Source organism: Carettochelys insculpta, chromosome 13 (genome assembly GCF_033958435.1).
Source record: "Carettochelys insculpta isolate YL-2023 chromosome 13, ASM3395843v1, whole genome shotgun sequence".
In the NCBI taxonomy this organism is placed as follows: domain Eukaryota; kingdom Metazoa; phylum Chordata; order Testudines; family Carettochelyidae; genus Carettochelys; species Carettochelys insculpta.
Window position 1 is genome coordinate 41,106,144 of NC_134149.1, and position 22,111 is coordinate 41,128,254.

The 22,111-nt window shown below is 48.7% G+C and overlaps 1 protein-coding gene across 1 annotated transcript in view; it reads left to right on the top strand.

Annotated features, from left to right (window-relative positions):
• Positions 1–21,218, top strand: part of TNMD (tenomodulin) — a 29,052-nt gene extending 7,834 nt beyond the window's left edge. The window contains exons 3-7 of the mRNA XM_075007820.1: positions 10,207–10,347; positions 11,778–11,879; positions 15,624–15,777; positions 18,121–18,293; positions 20,673–21,218. Of these exons, the coding sequence (XP_074863921.1) occupies positions 10,207–10,347; positions 11,778–11,879; positions 15,624–15,777; positions 18,121–18,293; positions 20,673–20,882 (780 nt within the window). The 3' untranslated portion in view covers positions 20,883–21,218. The remainder of the gene's footprint in view (positions 1–10,206; positions 10,348–11,777; positions 11,880–15,623; positions 15,778–18,120; positions 18,294–20,672) is intronic.
• Positions 21,219–22,111: the final 893 nt, after the last annotated feature.

Sequence of the window (22,111 nt, forward strand, 5' to 3'; positions counted from 1 at the left end):
CTAGCGGACAGAGCCCGGGGAGCAGGAAGGGGCACAGAACCATATCTGCTGGGCTACACCAGGTAAGAGCTCACCCATCATCCATCCCGGGCACCATTCCCCTCACCCAGATCCCATCCAACCCCCTCCTGCCCCCATCAACTGTCCAGGCCACCCACACCCCACCCTGGGCCCCCGACCCTTTCCTGCACCCTCCTGCCCACCCACACGCCCAGCTCACTCCTGCATCCTCCCTCCCACCCCGATCTCCACCCCCACCTTACTCCCCAGCAATCCCCTCATATAAGAAGGCATAAGCGGGCCTGAGGGCTGGGATGGAAGCAGTACCACCCACCTCTATGTTACAGCCTCAATCCCCCCAGACAAACACCAGATGGGCTTTATCAGACAGCCCTAACAGCTTCATCGGTCGCAGGCTGGACATTGCTAGCCAGGATCCAAGCAACGAGATAAACACTGGCCCCTGCTTCAACTCTGTGGAAATGTTAAGAGTGGCACTGGGCCAGTGCATGCTTAGTCGATAAATAGCTAAGGGATAAAACCATTGCGTGGTCCCACCCCTGGTGAGTCTCACCGGGGACTTCGGCATCAGGGATGCCCTGGAATCCCCCAGCTGGAGCCACGTCCGCTGCAGCCCTTGTGTGAGGGAACAGCAATGGGACTCCCCGCAGTAGAATGGGACAGCCGTACTCCAAATGCCTTTTACTCCTTATTTACGTGGTTCTGTAATGCTTTTCCTTGCTAACGTGTGCACTGTAATTGCAGGAGCAGTAAAGTAGTAAGCTTAGTAAACTATCCCTAATCAATTCTGCGCTAAAGCAAATCCCATAGAACCACAGAGCTGGAAGGGACCTCAAAAGCTCTTCAAGTCCAGCCCTCTGTCCAAGCAGGATCAACCCCAACTAAGTCATCCCAGCCATGACTATGTCAAGCCAGGACTTAAAAACCTCTAGGGATGGAGATTCCACCACCTCCCTAGGCAATGCGTTCCTGCCCGTCCTTGGCCCTGTAAGCTAACATCCGCTGAACCCTGAACCTCTCCGTTTTGATCCCATCCTGGGCCCCCAGAAGTTTAACCTGGCCTGGAAGAAGCCCTGACCTCAGTCCCCCATCTCCACCCCTGGGGCTGGAGTGAGGTGTCTCAGTCAGGGGCCACAACAGTGGCCCCCAACTGATTTTCTTGTGGGTCAGTGGCTCCTGACCCCAAAAATGTTCCCTGCCCTACTCTAGATCTTCACAGTCCTTGCTAAAACTGATGTGTGCGCTAAGCACCCTTGTTTCGGACTAAACAGAAGGAGCAATTAACCCCTTTCTACAGAGTGAGAGCTGGAGACAATAGGTGAGTGCCCATGACAACACAAAGTCTGACCTGGCAAAGGCTACAGCCACACGACCAAGCTTTGTTGATAAAACTGCCCTTTGCTGACAAAACAGTAAGAGCACCCACGCTGCAATGCACCTTGGGGGGCGGGCACGGGGCTATGCCCAGTTTCAACAACAAAAAAATCACTGGCGAGCTCCTGCTCCGCCCTGCACGAGGAACACGGCAGCAGGCAGGCAGCTGCTGCAGGGGAAGGGGGACAGACATCTGTGCTGCTCTGACCCTCCTCAGCACGGAGAGCTCACAGAGCTGCTCAGGAAGCCACTCCTGACAGCTGAGGGAGAAACTGGGAGTCGGGGGGAGAATCCCAAGCTGCTATACCCTCTGCCCTCCCTCAGCACTGCCCTGTGGAATACCTACCCACAGTGCATTGCTCACGCTGTGACTGCTGGTGCCCCCACCGCGGACATGAGCCACAGACAGAGGGAGCAACTGTGAGCGCCCTCTGGCAGTTTCAGCCCTGTCGACTTTTGGGTGTCCACACACTGGTGCAAAGGGTCGGCCAGCGGGGGAACTAGCAGAGGTCGGGGGCTGGTGCCCACAGCCCGGTCCACCTGCACACACGCATGCACCAGCAGCGGGGCAAGCAGAGCAAAAGCCCCAGCTTGCTCTGGTCCCCCGGCCGCGGTGTTTGAAGGAGAGCCAGGACCACCCTTCACTCTCCTGTGGGAACCAGAGAGAGGCAACCAGAGGAGCAGATTGAGTTGGGGGCCGTGTTGCTCCACTGCTGTGAGTCAGCACAGAGGGACCTCTGCTGTCAGACACCCACCACTAGTCTCCCTGGCCTTACTGCTCAGGGAAGGAGACGGTGGTGATGTAGGAGGTGGAGGCTGCTCCAGCCCTTCCCTGTGGCCGGCAGCCCCTTCTGTCCCCCTTCACCAGTTGCCTCTGTGTTGTCATAAGTTTTGTTGATGCAGTTTGGGGGTGTGGATGTAGCCTACGTAAGTGGTGCCGAGGGATTTCCACGGGACTAACTGCAGCCTCCGGGGCCAGCGGGTTGCTTGGCAGGCTGTTTGCGCGAGAGGCAGGAAGTCCCAGCAGACACAGGCACAGCGGTGAGCATGGTTCAGGAGAGCAGAGCGCTCCTGATGGGTGGTGCAGGGTCACAGGCATGAGATCAACAGGACTGTCCTGCAGAACGTATCATCCACTTCTCCTGACAAAAACAAACCCACGAGGCCCCGGTGTTGGCTCACAGCTTGCACCACGGGGCAACAACCCAGTGCCCATTCCGACAGGCTCACAGGTCATTGCCTGCTTCCTGAGTGTCTGGTATCCCCTTCGCTAGTCCACACCCTCAGCTATGGGAGCACCATTGTGACCCCTGCACCCATGGGAGCATTTCCTCATGGCAGGACGGAGACGCAACAGGAGCAGACCAGGGTTCTGCAGGCCTGGCTGGAGGCTTTCTTCCTTGTGAAGAGGAACAAAAGCAAGGGCACTCTGCCCCTGTGTCATGGAGCAGGGCTTCCCCAGGCCCTGCTCCCCCTCTGCAGGCAGGAGCGACTCACTTTGCAGGGAGAACAGAAGGTTTATAGACGTCAGGGACACAGCATCGTACAGAGGTGTCAGGGCAGCAACCAGAAACAGGCAGCCCAATCCATTTTGGGGAGAGGAGGCCCTGAGGGGGGACCCCCAAGCTGTGCCCACGGCCCTCCCTTTTTCTCTCTCCCTCAGCCCAGGCTGACTCCCTTCCAACTCCCCATTCCAATTCAAACTGCCTAAGCCCTCCCCACCCCCACTCACTTCCTCCTGTTTCCCAGGGAAAAAAGATGTCACCCCTGAGCCCATATTACCCCTCCGCACTCATGCTGCCTAGTGAAACTTAGGGAAACAGCAGGGAACTACAGGGCATCAGAAAACAGGCGCCAGCTAACCCTAGGAATAGAACCCCACACAGCCCACTGCGCCACACCCTGCAAAGGCCAAGCACGAACAGAGCAGGGCTGCCCTCTGCCAAGTCCTGTGGCAAGGTGGGACCGGCTACAGACGACTCCAAGGCCAAGGGCTAAGGCACAGACAGCTGCAGGCGCCTTCTGAGGAGATGGAAGGAGTCTCAGCTTTGGCCTTCTTCCTGGAGATCTTTCCACTCTGGTCCGCACCCTGAGCTCAGCCCCACCCAGCCTGTCTTCCTCCCCCCACAGCACTGCATCTCCCACAGTCTGTGCTGCGGGTAAGGGGGGACGAAAGCAGGGGGAGGGTGAAATGATCCCACAGCGCCGGCTGCTGCTCTGAAAATCCCTACACTCAGGGCAGGCAGCTGGGGTCCACCAGACGTAGCAAAAGGGTTAACCCCGTCCCTGCCTGCCCAGGCACAAGGCATTTGCTGCCATTTAAGAGTCTCCTGCTGCAGGGTAAGGGCTGTGCTTTAGCAGCTTAACCCTACTGAACTCCTGCTTCTGGGCCCACATCAGAGGGAACTTACTAGCCCAGAGCAGAGCCCAAGGGTAGAGTAGAACCATCTCCTTCTGCCTGGCAGTGCTCTTTCTGGCTGATACAGCACTGGGGCCAATAGGCCCTGGAAGAAGCAGTCATAAGAACATAAGAACGGCCACACTGGGTCAGACCAAAGGTCCATCCAGCCCAGTACCCCGTCTGCCGACAGTGGCCAGTGCCAGGTGCCCCAGAGGAGGTGAACCAAAGACAATGATCAAGCGATTTGTCTCCTGCCAGCTGTCTCCAGCCTTTGACTAAAGGCTAGGGGCACCATACTTTACCCTTGGCTCATCGCCATTTATGGACCTTACCTCCAAAAATTTATCAAGCTCTTTTTTAAACTCTGTTAGAGTGCTGGCCTTCACAGCCTCCTCCGGCAAGGAGTTCCACAGGTTGACTGTGTGTTGTGTGAAGAAAAATTTTCTTTTATTAGTTTTGAACCTACTACCCATTAATTTCATTTGGTGTCCTCTAGTTCTTATATTATGGGAACAAGTAAATAACTTTTCAATATTCACTTTCTCCACACCCTTTGTGATTTTATATACCTCTATCATATCGCCCCTCAATCTCTTTTCTAGACTGAAAAGTCCCAGTCTCTCTAGCCTCTTCTCATGTGGGACCCTTTCCAAACCCTTAATCATTTGAGTTGCCCTTTTCTGAACTTTTTCTAACGCCAATATATCTTTTTGAGGTGAGGAGACCACATCTGCACGCAGTACGCAAGATGTGGGCATACCATAGTTTTATATAGGGGAAGTATGATAGTCTTATTTTCTATCCCTTTTTTAATAATTCCTAACATCCTATTTGCTTTACTGACTGCCACTGCACACTGCGTGGATGTTTTCAGAGAACTATCCACTATAATTCCAAGATCCCTTTCCTGATCTGTTGTATCTAAATTTGCCCCCATCACATTTTATGTGTAATTGGGGTTATTTTTCCCAATGTGCATTACCTTACACTTACCCACATTAAATTTCATTTGTCATTTTGCTGCCCAATCACTCAGTTTGCTGAGATCTTTTTGAAGTTCTTCACAATCTACTTGGTTTTGACTATCCTGAACAGCTTGGTATAATCTGCAAACTTTGCCACCTCGCTGCTTACCCCTTTCTCTAGGTCATTGATGAACAAGGTGAACAGGATTGGTCCCAGGACTGACCCTTGGGGAACACCACTAGTTACCCCCCTCCATTGTGAAAATTTACCATTTATTCCAACCCTTTGTTTCCTGTCTTTTAACCAGTTTCCAATCCATGAAAGGATCTTTCCTCCTATCCCATGACCGCCTAATTTACATAAGAACCTTTGGTGAGGGACCTTGTCAAAGCCTTTCTGGAAATCTAAGTATATTATGTCCACTGGATCCCCCATGTCTGCATGTTTGTTAACCCCTTCAAAGAACTCTAATAGATTAGTAAGACACGACTCCCCTCTACAGAAACCATGCTGACTTTTGCCCAACAAATCATGTTCTTCTATATGTTTGACAATTTTATTCTTTACTACTGTTTCTACTAATTTGCCCGTTACTGACGTTAGACTTACCAGTCTGTAATTGCCAGGGTCTCCTCTAGAACCCTTTTTAAATATTGGCGTTATATTCGTCTTCCAGTCATTGGGTACCGAAGCTGATTTAAAGGATAGGTTACAAACCACCATTAATAGCTCTGCAATTTCACATTTGAGTTCTTTCAGAACCCTTGGGTGAATGCCATCTGATCCTGGAGACTTGTTACTGTTTAGCTTATCAATTAGTTCCAAAACCTCTTCTACTGACACTTCAGTCTGGGACAGTTCCTCAGATTTGTCACCCATAAAGGACGGCTCAGATTTGGGAACCTCTGTAATATCCTCAGCCGTGAAGACTGAAGCAAAGAAATCATTTAGTTTCTCTGCAATGGCATCATCTTCCTTGATTGCTCCTTTTATATCTCCATCGTCCAGGGGTCCCACTGCTTTTTAGTGGGCTTCCTGCTTTTAATGTACTTAAACATTTTACTATTGTTTTTTGAATTTATGGCTAACTGTTCCTCAAAATGTTTTTTGGCTTTTCTTATTACATTTTTACACTTAATTTGGCAGTGTTTATGTTCCTTTCTATTTTCCTCACTAGGATTTGACTTCCACTTTTTAAAGGATGCCTTTTTATCTCCTACTGCCTCTTTGACATGGTTGTTAAGCCACAGTGGCTCTTTTTAGGTCTCCCACTGTGTTTTTTAATTTGGGGTGTACGTTTAAGTTGGGCCTCTAATATGGTGTCCTTGAAAAGTTTCCATGCAGCCTGCAGGGATTTTACTTTAGTTACTCTACCTTTTAATTTCTGTTTAAATAACCTCCTCATTTTTGTGTAATTCCCCTTTTTGAAATTAAATGCCAGAGTGTTGGACTGCTGCGGTGTTCTTCCCAACACAGGAATATTAAATGTTGTTATATTATGGTCACTATTTCCAAGCGGTCCTGTAATAGTTACTTCTTGGACCAGATCCTGCGTTCCAGTCAGTACTAGATTGAGAATTGACTCTCCCCTTGTGGGTTCCTGTACCAGCTGCTCCAAGAAGCAGTCATTTAAGGCATCGAGAAATTTTCTTTCTGAATCCCGTCCTGAGGTGACATAGTCAATATGGGGATAATTGATATGCCCTATTATTACTGATTTTTTTTATTTTGATAGCCTCTCTAATCTCCCTTAACATCTCAGCATCACTATCACTGCCCTGGTTAGGTGGTCGATAATATATTCCTAGTGCCATAGTCCTATTAGAGGAAGGAATTGCTATCCATAATGATTCTATTGAACAATTTGATTAATTTAGGATTTTTACTTCATTTGAGTCTATATTATCTTTTACATATAGTATCACTCCGCCACCCGCATGACCCGTTCTGTCTTTCCGATATATTTTATATCCCAGTATGATAGTGTCCCACTGATTGTCCTCATTCCACCAGGTTTCTGTGATGCCTATTATGTCAATCTCCTCCTTTGATATGAGGTACTCTAGTTCACCCATCTTATTAGACATCCTTCTAGCATTTGTGTAAGAGCACTTTAAAAAACTACCACTATCTATGTGTCTGCCCTTCACTGATGCGTTGGATTTTTTTTTAATATGTGATTGTTTCTCATCTGATCTGGCCCATACTTTACCATCTCCCATCTTCTCTTTCTGACTGAGTTCTAGGGAATCTCTATCAATGGAGTCTCGTGTAAGAGAAGTCTCCATTCGATCCATGTGCTCCCCTGCACCAATCGGCTCTCCCCCATCTCTTAGTTTAAAAACTGCTCTACAACCTTTTTAATGTTTAATGCCAGAAGTCTGGATCCACCTTGTTTTAGGTGGAGCCCATCGTTCCTGTATAGGCTCCCCCTACCCCAAAAGTGTTCCCAGTTCCTAATAAATCTAACCCCCTCCTCCCTACACCATCGTCTCATCCACGCATTGAAACTCTGAAGCTCCACCTGTCTACCTGGCCCTGAGCGTGGAACTGGAAGCATTTCTGAGAATGCCACCATAGAGGTCCTGGATTTCAGTCTCCTTCCTAGCAACCTAAATTTGGCTTCTAGGACATCTCTCCTACCCTTCCCTACATCATTGTTACCTACATGTACCACGACCACCAGCACCTCTCCAGCACTGCATATAAGTCTATCCAGAGGCCTCAAAAGATCCGCAACCTTTGCACCAGGCAGGCAAGTCACCATACGGTTCTCCCGGTCATCACAAACCCAACTATCTATATTTCTAATGATCGAATCCCACACTACTAACACCTGCCTCTTCCTAACAACTGGCGTTTCCTCCCCCAGAGAGGTATCCTCAGCGCGAGATGATACCATAGCACCCTCTGGAAGGAGGGTCCCAACTATGGGATGGTTTCCCCCTGCTCCCATTGACTGCTCTCCTTCCCCGAGCCTTTCATCCTCCTTAACAGCATCAGGGCTGTCAGATTGGAGGTGGGACAGCCCTACTATGGCCCGGAAAGCCTCATCAACATAGCTCTCTGCCTCCCTTAGCTTCTCCAGTTCAGCCACCCTGGCCTCCAAAGACCGCACTCGGTCTCTGAGGGTCAGGAGCTCCTTGCATCGAGTGCACACGTACGCCACCCGCCCACAGGGCAGGTAGTCATACATACTACACTTGACACAATAAACAGGATAGCCCCCGCTGTGCTGCTGGGCTTCTGCCTCCATTTGCCTGCTCTGATTTAATTTAATTTAATTATATATGGGGATTTTACGTAAATGCTTCAGATGGGGATTATTATAAAGATTTATGTTTAAGGGCAATAGAATAACTAGCTCCCTCTAAGCTTCCCCTCTAAACTCCCATCTCAAAACTCCCTCCTGTTAGCAATCACCCAGGTCGCAGGCTCCCTGGTCGCCCACCAGCAGGGTTTATATGCTCTGGCCTTCCCAATAGCCCCTTCCTCTGACTACAGCTCAGCTCAGCCAATCAGCACACAGTGTTCTGATTCAAACCTAATCAAGGCTAACAGTCACATGTCTTTCTGCATGAGACAGGACCTTGAGGTACAGGTCAACCACAGGTTCTTGTGTGTGCAACCACCGCTGTGTCTAGGAGATGGACCCAGGACCTGGACTGGCCAGGTTGCTAAATCATCCCTTAATCCATCATGACATGAGAGTGAAAGGACTTAAGTGGAGAAGAGTGTGGGAGGGGGAGATTTTATCCTGCCTTCTAAACCCTATCTACATGAATATATCCATTGACTGCCAGGAGTGGGCTGTCCTGGCATAGCCTTGAGAACAGGTGAGACTTGTCTACACTAGCACCAGAACAGTCAAGAGTGTTGGGTTGGTCTGTGTTCAAAATGCAAGTGCTGCACTATGGTAGTGCCTCAGCATAGACACAAGTTACCCCAGTGGAAGGGGTTCTGTTCAGGTAGATAATCCACCTCCCCGAGAGGTAGTAGCTAGGTCAACAGAAGAACTCATCCATCTACCCAGCTCTAGATGTCATTTCTAGTGTAGACCAGGCCTGTGCTAGTGGAGACAACATTCTGGAGGGTGCAGGGAGTCCCCTACTGGTGACTGGAGGAAATAACGAATCATTCTGATCTTATGTAGGGAGCTGGCGGGGACACTCTGGAATTACTTAAGTAATAGATAAAATCTGCCCGCCTCACATCATTATATGAAATACACCCGCTGCATCAGCAAGCAGAAACAATTTCAGTGTCTTTTTTTACCCATCAAGCCCATTAACCTTTATCTTTCCCCTCCCATTAACCTACTTCCCTGGCTTTAATGGAACTTTCTTCTCAGAGGCCCCCAGGAGAATAACTAGGCTGTGCCAGGTGCTTGCAGGTAAAATGATTCCTGCTGTGCTGGTTGGGGATGGAGAGGAAAGTGACATTCCCCTAGAACCAGATGCCCCTAATCGGAGGTGCCTGAGAGAATGAAAAGACTATATCACGAGCTTCTGTTTCATCTATTTCATTATACAGGAACACAGAAACATTCAATCACGGCCGCAGATTTAAAAGTACTACATAAAAATTCTCTCTCAGACCGCAGAGTTGACCTGTGGAACTCACTGGCACAAGATCCCACTAAGGTCAAGCGCTTAGCAGGGTTAAAAATTCAATTATGTACTGATATGAAGTATGAAACTATCCATTGCTACTTGAAATAGAATTTACAAAATCAGAGATAAAAGCCCTTCCAACATGAACCAACTGCTAGCTGCAGGGCTTAGAGAGAAACTTTTCCTCTGGAGGGGTTATTCTTAATGCTCCACTTGCACCTTCCTCCAAAGCAACTGGGTACTGGCCTGTATCAGAGACAGGATGCTGGACTAAGTCAGGTGTAGCAGTTCCTATTAACTTTGGAGAGGTTGAGATCCAAAGGTGGATCTGGATTCAGATTATGCTAGTGACCTGTGCACTGGGCCACACCAAAAATCTCAGGCTTTCAGATAGTCAAAATCAAGCTCAATACTTTGTGGGTGAATTATTTTAAAATTATGCCCATCACTAATTGAACTGAACGTCTGATGCTGAGCCAGGCAAGACTCCTGTTAAAGTCCATTATTTTATCCTCAGTTTTTCTGTAACACCCATCACCATCGTATGCAAGCATGGAGGCTTAAGGTAGTTTGCCTGAGTGGAGTGTAGCATTCTGCCAAAGGTGAGCTGAGCAGCCTTAAAAGCACTCATCAGATATTAAAAATAAGAGATAACTTGCTCCAGAGTTCTGGTCCCTAGGTATTGGATGCTTAGGAACTTTTATAACTACCTGAAGAAACTGTGGTCCAAAACCAATGTAAAATAACAGAGGGTTTTTTTAAGATTGCCAAATCCACAAAAGTAAAACACTGAGGTACACCTGCCCCTGCTTGTATTACTTTTTCCCCCAGATATACGATATGGAGCACACGTTCTTTAGCCATGGAGAGACAAAGAAGATTTTGATGGCAATAGATCCTCTGGCCAGAACAGAGACATTCAGATCTGGAAATGGCAGTGAGGAGATTTTAGAAATACACGACTTTAAAAATGTAAGTATGCCAGTTTTTGTCTAAACCTAGAGCATTGAGGCAACCAGATGGTCATGCCACACAGATGGATTAATCTGCAGGCCCCCAGTTTGAATGCAGCACAGCCTGAGAGTGACTTGATAGCGCTATTACCATCAGATGCATTTTCAGGGGCCTGCAGTCTCAGTCCAGTTTCTTGCAAGAAAGTATTTCTATCATAACTGGCACGCCTGTTCAGAGTCATAACAGAGACACCGGCTCTGGAGGGGTAAAATTCACCACTATGCTGAAGCTGCTTCTCACTAGGTATTTCCTTCTCTGATTAAGTCGCTTATGTTGAGATAAGGTTGGACAAATAGTTGCACAGGAAACCCCCCACAGCTAAGATTTGCGAATTAAGAAACATTTGCTGAGGTGTTTTGCAATAACTGAACAATAACCCTCAGAGGAAGATACAACTACCCCCATTGACAGGTAGGAAAACTGAGACAGGTTAAATGACTTGTCCAACTTTGTCCAGAAGATCAGTGGCAAAGCCAGGAACAGAATCCAGGGCTTCTGATGAGCACTTCTGCCCATAGTTTGACCATGAGACCATACTTTTCCATACATTCACTCTCACACCTTTTCCAAATTCCTATCGTTCGACCTTTCGAATTCATTCTGCAGTTCTATTGCAGAGTTAGCCTCGGCTTACCTTATAACAGCTTGACTTCACTGGAGTTAATAACGTGCTTAAGACCTGGTGGACTCGGGCAGGGAGCACTCACTGAGATCAACCCCTGAGAGCTGTTTAGTGCTGTTCAAACTAGCCCCAAGGTGGTTGTATTTCGTTGGTTGGGTGAGTGATGCCACACCAAGCCTGCTTTGGACAGCCTTTTTATGCTCTCAGCTTGGAGATGGTGATGTCCCATGGAAACCTGGCTTGAAACCAAGATCTAGTCATTGAATTTATCCTTGCAAATGAATAAGACTGTAGTAACTCTATGAAAAAATGGTGTGTCTGTCAGGAGAGCATTAAAACCTCATGACAGAATCATAAAATCTATTTGAAACCTAACCATAATTCATAGAGAAATACCCATTCATGTCCCAAAATCTTCATCTAATTACCCTAGCAAGAGTCGAAGGCTGAAGAGTCATATATTCAGAATGCCAGATTACACTTTACTCGTTTATTTGTGACGACTAACGCATGTGATCATTACAAAGAAATGGGCATCTGCACGTGTCTGATTAATCCCTATCGTTAGCTATTTGTAAACAGCACCACTCTCCAAAACTGGATGCCACAATAGCCCTTCAGAGAGCTTCTTAATACATCTTAGCAACATGGCTGAAGAGAGCGTGTACATAAAAACTAGCCATCATTAACTGTGATCCAGCAAGATTCTCCTTGGGCTGCTATTTAAACTTTCACATTCCACTTGCCTGGTTGTTGTTGGTTTTAGGGAATAACCGGCATCTTTTTGAGAGGACTTCAAAAATGCTTCATCAAAACTCAGATTAAAGAGATAGCTGACGCTTCAGTGGCTGAGATACAGGAACTTGAGGTATGTAACTAAAATAAAATCAAATTCTGCAGAAGTTGCTGCATGTGAAATGGACTTTGATAGTTTCATCTAGGAATCAGAACATGTTCTCATTGCAACTCCATTTGCACCATCCTTCACTGACAGTTCACTACTATGGAAGAATGAGTGTTGTGACAGCCTCATAAAATTATCCTGTTTTAGAGGATTGTTGGTAAAAATGACAATGCAAACAGACGGGATAAGAGAGAAGACAGAAAAAGTCCCCATTGGTACAGTACCAAGAATCAAGAACAATAGTTACAAGGCCAGGGGGAAGCTGGAAAAGTGACAGCAGATCTTGGGGTGTCTAGACTTTGTTGATTATTATTTGTAAATAGGTTTTTCTTCACCTGCCGGCTCGTGGGTTTCATGCCCTCGATCCAGCCTTGCAGGTCACAGAAGGGAACAGGGAGTTTAGGCATCTGTCAGCAGCAGTTACTGTCGACAGGGTGATCTTGACAGAACCTCTGTCAACATATTGCATCTACACACAACTTGCTCTGTCGACTGAGAACTGCCAGACTGCACTGCCCTCTGGTGCCAGAAAGCAGAATGGCAGCTCTTCAAAGCTTGGATCTGTCAACCTAAGTGTCCACACTGCACTTTTGCTGGCAGTACTCTTGTCCAGAGATTGTTATGCCTCGAATTTTTGGGGGATAATACTGTCGAGGAAAATGCAGAGTTCTGTTGAGACTTTGTCGACAGAATGCTTCATGCTTTGCAGACTCTCCCTGAGTTAGGCCTTCTGTCAACAAAGCTCTGTCGTGTAGACCCAGCCCTCTAGAGTGGCCATCTAATGAGTTATCCATGAAAGATCTGCCTAGTGTTCTGTGAGAGAGTGATGAAAAGGACACAATAACAAGAGCAGCCACTTTTAGGCAATAGTGAAGCAGTGTGGCTCTGATTCAGGAAAGCATTATGCTTAAAACCCATTGTAGCCAATAAAATTGAATCCTGATCTTGAAGTCAAGCAGGGGCTTTTTCTGCTTCCGGGCCTAAATTCTGAGGTGGCTTCTTCTTTTGAGTTTTCAACCAGAGATTCTTTGGTTATTTCATGAGACTTTAAGAGAACTTTTAGGTCATCAAATAACCATGATTTTTAAATCTACCAAAATGGTATTTCTCAGCGTAAAGAACAGAAAGGGAACCCCTAGTGTGATCAGCTTAGACTATGCCTTAACTTTGCGGAAGATCAACCCCGATCAGGATGATCTTCTAGAGTTTGATTTCACATGCCTGGTAAGGATGCACGAAATTGAACTATCTGGGTGCAACAGTTGACCCCTGTACTCCTCGATATTGAAAGGAGGGTGGCAGGAGCTTTTCCCATTGACCTCCCTCTGTGACAACAGCCAGGTAAATTGACTGAAGACACGTCAATTCTAGCTATTCAATTGCCAAAGCTAGAATTGCAAATCTACAATCGACTTTGAGGACTAGTGTACACCTGGTGTAAGGTTTAAGATCCAGTCATTTCTTCCCATGCATGGCTACTCTGTTCAGCACTGATTTCTCTCTTCCCCACAATATCCCAAGAACAGATAGTGGATAAAGCAGATCAAAATATGAGGGGGAACTGAGCAGCTTTGAGGTATGGCTTGGTGCAATTTAGCAAAGGCAAATAACAAACAGCACGCTACCCAGCTGCGTACACTTGGGTATTTAGTAAATAGCTTGGTGCAAGCCGGCGCAACACTCATTTGTACAGCTTCATTCATAAAACTGGAATGCCGAAATAAACTCCAGAATAACGTCACAGGCGACACATCTGGTATAAATGACAGAAAACTGTCGTGCAGCTGTGTCTTGTGGGGAATAAATGAAACTGCTTGGCCACAAGATCAGTAACAGAAGGAGGGAGAATTTGAGAGGCACAAGCCAGGGAGAAGGGAGATGCATTAAGCCAGGGGTTTTCAAACTTCCTGGCCCACCGCCCACCCTGCTCAGCCCAAACCTTTCTCTGGCCATCAGCCAACTGCTCATGATGAGGAAACGCTTTCACTTATCACTCAATACCTTTAAATACACAATTATTCATAGTCATCTACTGGAGCCTAAAAACACAGCTGTAACATATGGGAGGGTGTAGGAGCGGAGAGCCCTGTGGTGGGGAGGGTCACTTTGAGGCCCACTGCATTAAGCTGAGATTCAAAAGGAGTTGGAGAACTGACGGCCCAGGGAATCCAGAAGGCTGTTCAAATGGCAGCCGCTGCAGGGGAGAAGGCTCTGGGGCGAGACTGGGTCAGCCCACGCTGAGGGATGAGGCAGATGCACATGTAGATACACCCAAGCCAGCTGTGATCTACACGTTCTAATAACCCCAGCAATGGGCCTACAGCAGCACAAGCAGCAGTATGGGCCGTCCAAGCCCATCTGCGACCCAAGGGCAGGGAGCAGCTAGTTCCTGTTGCCACAGCTTCACTACCAGTGTCAGCAGAGCTAGCCACCTGCAGGCTACCTCCAGGTCCGTCCCCATGTGCTACAGCCCCACCTCTGACTGCAGGCGAGACGGACCTTCTGCCTGACAGGCGACGAGGAGGGCTAGGGTTAGCCGTAGTTCTGTGGGCGTGAAAAAAGTCACATTCCCCCGGCCCGTGGCAAAGCACTGGTCACATAGAGAGTCCCTCGGATAAGCAAAGGTACTGCAGGGAGCACAGAAAGAGACAAGGCTCCTGCCTAGTCTGACGTCACTTCCTCAGGCCTAACCCAAAATTAACTCTATTAAAACAAGTGGGCCTTACTCGCTGGGGCCACGTCCACAATACACATGCTACAGTCATGCAGCTGTAGCGTAGACGCTGCCTGCGCTAATGGAAGGGTATTCTTCCAGAGCGATGCAGGCAACCCACCTCCCCCAGCAGCGGTAGGTAGGTGGACAAAAGAACGCTAAACCTCTACACACAGGGTTAGGTCAGTTCAATTATGCCTGGCATTCAAGGGTGTGAATTTTTCACACCCCTGAGCAATTCAGATAGATTAGTCATAACTTTAGTGCAGTGGTTCTTAACCTTTACTGCAGCCTGCAACGCTTTGGTTCAGGAAATACGTTCTCACACCCCTTCTCAAAAATCGAAAATGGAGATGGGGGGGACCTATACACTTTTAAATGCATATTAAATATATGTAAAATAGTTTTATGTTATTACTCACCGCATATAACAGTACAGGAGGCATACAAAAATATGCAAGTACGACCCAGAGATGTTGCGGAGTTTTGCTGTGGAAGTAAACTGTAACCGACGCACTAACAGTTGGCGGTTAACTGAATACAAACAAAGCTACTACGCTGCCACATCATCGTCTGCGTATGTGTCAAGAAATACCCCGCAACGTGGCAGTACGCTGTCTTTTGTAGCGAGATAATTTCACTACAATTAGCTTAAAAACTTGACAATAAATGTTTTGTTTGTGTATTACAGTAATCGTTAAAGAATGTACAATGTTAATAAACACACAGGTTTGATGAAACAATGTAATTGTACTTATGTGCCTGTGCTTAATTTGTGTTTTTGACGATTTACCTTCTAAAAAACCTGCTGGTTCTCAGACCCACCAGAAAGGGCAACATGCACCCGTTGGGGGTGCGTGCACCGCAGGTTGAGAACCACTGCTTTAGAGTGTAACCAGGGTTAGAGGTCAGACCTGGGAATCTGAGGTAAGATAGAAACTGCAGGGGAGGGCGGTACAGCAGCAGACCAAAGTGACACCTCATTCTTCTTTCAGGGAGGTGAAGTTATGACAACCTACTTTGAGCAATCCATGGTCTGGATTCCAGATGAAAAACCTATTGACAACAAAGAATTCCTAAAGAGCTCCAAAATATCTGACATCTGCAAAAATGTAACTATTCACTGGATCCATCCAACTCTGATCACAGGTAAAATAGATTTTTCCCTCACCCTTGCAGGCTCCCACAAGAGATGTAGTGTGTCAACCAACCAGTATCTCCAGGACCAGCTTTGCAGTCAAATGAACCGGTCCTGTCTTCCTCTCCGAAATAATGTGTGCTGTGAATTGGCACAGAACAAGTTGCCGAAGAGGAGTTATAAATCAGAGGAATTAATGTGGACAGATCCTTAACTACTACTGGGAGAAAACAACCAGTGTAATATAACTAGCCAGGCCTTATCCCTGCAAAAAATCAATCCGTCTTTCATTATCAGCCCTCTCTGAGCCTGCTCTCTGTCATAGGCACAAAGAGAAACCTCTCTTCAGCACCTGAAAGGAAGCCAACAGTGTCCAAACCAGATGCCTGGAAAAAAAAAATCAAATAAATTCTGTCACTGATTCACTGCATGACCTCAAGCACATTACTTAGCCATTGTTGTCTCTGCCCCCATCCTTTAAGAGGTGATAACAACACTTACCTTTCTAAAGCAGCATTGAGAGCCTGCGCTGAGAGGTACTAGACTCGCGGCAAACACTGTTCCATTATTGAACAAGAGACCCGTGTGACTTGCGTTTGGAGTAATAATTGTGAAACAGTGTTGAGGTCAGATAGAAAGACAACTGCTCTGTTGGGAAGCTGAGTTAAAACAAAGGACATGAGGAGCTGGAATCTCTTGGCTTCACCAGACCTCTACCCTGCAGCTGGGGTGATGGAACAGGCATGCACATGGGGGGACTAGGCCCCTCCACAGTGGAAATATCGAGGGGATTATTTAGGTATTCATCTCTGCAACAGGAAAGTTGTCTGGCATGCTCAGGTGAGGGTTGGCTCCGCGGCTGCTGGGAATAAGATGAGAGGGTGAGCTCAGGGGCTTTGGGGAGCAGGGTGATCAGGCCAAGTCTCAGTAATTTCCTCCACCAGGTAGATGCCCATCCTGCTCCTCTCCTACCTGACACCCTGACTGCTCCTCCCCATGTGCAAACCACCCACCCTGCACCCTGACACCCCAAAGCTCCCTCCTCTGCCCTGCTGCCCCCACCTCCCTCTGCTCCCAATGCAGCGCACCCAACCTGCTCTCTGACTCTCCCCCAACCCAATGATCACTGCAGTTAGGTTTCCCTGTGCCCATTCTCCCACCCCATTCAAAGCAGCTTCCACTGCCTGAGCCCACCTGCCAGCTGCCTGCAGTAGGTTGAGTGGCAACGTAAAAGCATTACATCATCAGAAGAAATTCTGATTGGTTGATCATCCCCCAGTGTGGCACCCTACACCGTGAAGCCACAAGGCAGGCTGGTCCCACTGTGGGACTGTAAAGGAACTATGTCAAGCGAGAAAGGTCTGCTTCTGTGGTCTGTAGAACCTGTCCCTGGGCAGGATCTCCTGTGAGTTCCCTTGAAAATGTATCCGTTTGTAAGGGCTGGCAGCCCTGGGCCAGTACCTGATTCTATCAGGACCCATATAACGCTCTTCTGCGCATGCACTAGCAGCATCCTCCAGAGTAATTGCAAGTGGTGGGATGTCTCTGCAGAGAACACCTAAGTGCAGCCAGCAACTTCTATGACCACAGGGTGGGAACTTTCTCTTCCTTAGCATTTGCCTCTCTTTTGTAAGCAGTCAATTTACAGCCCTTCTTCCCAGCACCTGTGCAAAGCAAAGGGAAAGGTGAGCTGAAATGAACCCCTTGGTCCCTGCAGACAAAGTTCTCCCCCTGCTCCCTGACACAGCAACATGGTTGCCATGTTTTGGCTCGCTTTCCAATTTGCATAATGGAGCCGTCCACGTGTTGTGCATGGTGAGCAGGATGTAAGTAAGGAAGCACTCCGTCATCCAATGCACAGTCAACGTTTGCTACAGGACACAGCAAAGGTCAAAAGAATAATTGGGTTCAAAACAGAATTAGGTTCATGGAAACTAGCCCAAGAATGGCTATTAGCCAATAATGGTCAGGGAAAGCACCCAATGCTCTGGGCGTTTCTAGGCCTCCAACTGCCTGATGCTGGGACTAGATCACCATCCGTGCAGCACTCAGGAAATTGCCCTGTTCTGTTCACTTCCTCTGAGGCATCGGGCACTAGCCATGGTCAGAACTCAGGATACTCTGTGTAATGGATCCTTGGTCCAACCCAACATCTCAAGTTCTTATGGTGCTGGGTGTGGTTTACTGGTGTTCCAGAACCATAAGAACTTGAGAACGTTGGGTCAGACCAATGGTCCATCACGTTGTGGGGCATTGTGTCATGCGCTAGAGGTGAACATGCCCCCTGTAACTTTTGTCCATGCCATTTCTGAGGGGCACTTGTTTGTAATGACAGTTTGTGCTGTTACCCTTAGCTCCTGAGCTGCAGGACTTTGACGATGGAAGGGAAGATGAGGACCGGTTTCTTGTGAACAAACAAGACCGGGCTGAAAGGCAGAACAAGCACCGTGCAGATAAGAATGCGAGGCCAGGAACCAAACGCCGGGCCCGGCAGCTAACGGAAGAGGATCTTCCCGTAAATGACTATGTGAGTCCTTGGGAATAACTATTGTGCAGTTGTCAATGTCCCACTCTTGGTCTGAACTTCAGCAGCAGAAACGCTCTCTCGCTACTTCACCTGGCCTACCTGATCACCTTTTTCTGACCTCTGTCTGTCCTGACACATGACTCTGAGCTGCCTGAGAAGGTGTTCAAGCACTGCCTTAAAACAAGAATCCCCCTGATGAAGCATGACATTAGAATGGCCTGGAGCGGTCATACCAATGAGGGGGCTTGTCTGAGTACCCCAGAGCATCGTTAAGCCATAGCACAGCATAACAGCAGCAATCCTTTGTAGTAGGAGAGGCTACAGCTCTTTGATTGTAACATCACACCTGACTATGGAGGACTAGGGCAGGTTGTGGTAGGCAGGGCACTGGCCTGGGACTCAGAAGACCTGGCTCAGCCACAGACAAACTGTGTGATCTTCATGGAGTTCAGTAACCAGTGTGCCTCAGTTTTCCTGATCTGAAATGAGAATGATGCCTCCTTACCTCCAGGGATCCCATGAGGCTAAAACCCATGGTGATGAGGCTGAGAAAGTACCAAACTTTCCAGAAAACAGGGTACTACAAACAGCAGTTACAACCAATGCCAAGACTTGCTGGGCTAGTCAAATTCCAGAAGAATCCAAATGTTCACACTGACTCTGTTAATTGTGTGCTGTGCTCACACCGTCCTCTACGGAGCCAGACTCTGTCTATCCCCCTAAAAGCAGCCGTACCACCTGCTTCTCTTTCCAAGAATTACCCAGTTCTGATGAATAACTCAGGCAACCACAGGGCAACTTCCCTAGATTCTCACTGAATTTTTCGAGGACAACAGCAACACTATAAGGGACAGCATCAAATTGCCATACACAATTAACTCATCCTGAGGGTGGGAAATACAATGGAGGAAACGGCGCAAAGAGCAGTTAAATGGTTTGCTCAGCAAATTGGAGACAGGATTGCAGCTCAGAAATCCCCGGCTCCCAGTCTCATGCTCACGCTCTGTGGCAGCAGCACTGCTAAGGCAAACTGGCCCTCTTGCTTTGGGGCCCGTTCCTTCTAGGGCCAAGGGGAAGCAGATGGAATAAGAACACATTCAAACCTCTATCTAAACTTGCAACCACACCCAAAATGAACTTTCAGAAAACCTGAACTGTTGTTAGCACATCCGCCTGAGGGCTTCAGGGTGCTGGAGCATCCGAGAAAGGTCCGTTCTGTTGGGCTGCAGACACTGGAAGTGCCTGGAGCCACTTCAGCACAGACAGGCTTGGTTTGCTCAGGTACAGTGGACAAAGTCTGGGGGCTGCCCCGAATTTCTGACCCAACACTAGTTCCACTGCCTGTCAGCAAACTGGCCGGGAATTCCATCAGGCTTCGGGGGTCTCCCAATATTCAGAGCCTGACTGAACAGCTGCCCTTCCCATTGTCACCTACACACACTGACCACACCAACCCACCTTCCACTCCCTTCCTCCGGTCTGCCTCTCTTCTCACGCCCAAGCTCCCTGGGGTTCCGACCCTCTCCTCATAGGATTGTCAAGGGTTTTGTGGCATTCTCCAGACTGCTGCTTCTCTGCTGTCCTGCCTGGTACCCTCTGCTGCTTCTCCACGGCTGGCTCACTGGAAAGAAGGGGCAGAAGCTGTCTGGAGCCTGGAGCACTCCGGCTGGGAAGCAGTGGCAACAGGAAAGAGGAGCAGCATGGAAGACAGGGTGTGGGAAGCTGGCTGCTGGATGGGGAGGAAAGGGATGGGAGGAACAGGGGTGAGGTGCAGGTTGAACCCCTCTAACTCAGCACACTCTCGTCCAGCAACATCCACAATCCAGCATGATTTTAGTTAGCTGGATGGCCACTTAGCAAGCACACGGCCAACTTTCCTGTGGTTTCAGAAAGTTTGTTTCCATGCACCAGTCCAGGCTTTCAGCGTTCTGTGCTGGTGTTTATCTGTAATTTACCCCTAAACCTCTTCTAAGAGCCCAGTCAGAAGTGGAAGTGTTGGTAATGCTGCTAGACAGTACTGACCTCCCGTGGTCCTGCAAAGTCTCTTGTCTGACACCGGTCAAATCCTGGGGGTGGCGGATGAGAGAGGTTCAACCTGTACCAGCCAGCAGGTCCAGAGTTCCAAATGCAAATGCTGGTCAGATGCCATCATGGATGGGGCTGAGAAAGACCTATCTTGGCTTCTCTTACCCTGCTGCTCCTGGGGCCTGGCTGTGCTCCACTGGACTAAGATGCTGGGTTCAGCTGAGGACAGCCTCTATGGCAGCAAACGCGTCCCCCAAGGGTTTGTGGGGGCCAGTATCTCGGTGGCACCAGGGCTTGGGCTCTGGCCCAAGCACTTCCTCCCTCACACGCTCTCCTGGTTGTTTTCTCTTCCAGACGGAGAACGGACTCGAGTTCCACCCCTTGTGGGACGAACGTGGCTACTGCTGCGCTCAGTGTCGTCGCGCCAACCGGTACTGCCAGCGGGTGTGCGAGCCTCTGCTCGGCTACTACCCATACCCCTACTGCTACCAGGGAGGAAGGGTTATCTGCAGAATCATCATGCCCTGCAACTGGTGGGTGGCACGCATGCTTGGGAGAGTGTAGGGCCGCGTGCTTGCAGAAGGAAGGGATCTCTAATGTATATCCTCACTGTCTAGAGGGACCCCCTTGTATGCTGCCACGCTACTTGCCTCCCTGAGCTACGAGCTGGTAAAATGCAGGCTCTTCATTCCTCCATTCCCGCTGCATGCTCCAGCCGGGCCAGGCTGATCGCACTGCCTGGGCTGCTGTTTTGGTCTCCCTGCAGTATCTGAGAGCCCACTGAGCACAGGGGGTGCAGCCTAACATTCCCCTGCTTGCAGTGAAAGGTTCATGAACAACATGCAAAGACAGAACAGGCTGGTCTGTGGCTGTGCTGAGCCCTGAGAAATGCACCAAACAATAAACACTTGCTATGAGCAACTGCACATCTCAGTCTGTGCTGCTTCCCGGGTTTAAAGACAGACCTCCCTGTGCAGCTCCAGCACTGGCGAATGCGCGTAGCTCCCGTCGCAGGTGGGCTTGGCTGGCGAAGGTCGTACAAAGGCGAGTGAGGGCTGCAGCACAGTATCCAGAGCACGGTTTGTGCCAGACCGCCCGGTTTAGGTAAGCACAGATTGACTGCACTGGCCTGGCCAGTCCCTGTACCCCTCTGGGGAGGCAGAAACCACACCAACAACCCTCACAGGGCTCCCTGGACACTAAGGTCACCAGAAGTCCAGGTGTCAGGAGTTCACGTAATATTACACTCCCAAGCCAAAATCTCAGTGCAATGAAAGGCGCTGCTGGGGGTGCCGTTGTCCGGCCGAGATACTACAGCCAATACCTGTCCCATTTGTGATCATTAGAATAGCCCATGACACTTCTCCAGGCTAGTTTCCTACTTTCATTCTGCCCAGTCTCTTTCCTCCAGGACTCTTCACTTCCATTTGTAAGAAAACATCTGTCCCCGCGTGACACTTTTTGCATATTTATCCATCATGGGCTCGTATGCTCGTCTCCAAAGCATCTGCTGCCTGCCACAGGCCATGCGGCTACATGGCCCACTGAGCTGCCTGGGATGTAAATTCCTGCAGTCCCGGTTAAAAACTGTTGCACTGCATTACTGGTGCAGAATTACTGCCTGCCTCCACATCACAGGTGGCTGTCAGGCTGGCGCCTAGACAGAGAGCAGGGTGGAGATGCTACAGGAGCCATACCAGAGGCATAAACTACAAGCAGGAATCATATGTATAGAGAAGCCAGACACAAGCAACTAAGTACTTTAAATACAATCGGCAGGAGTCCAGATCCAG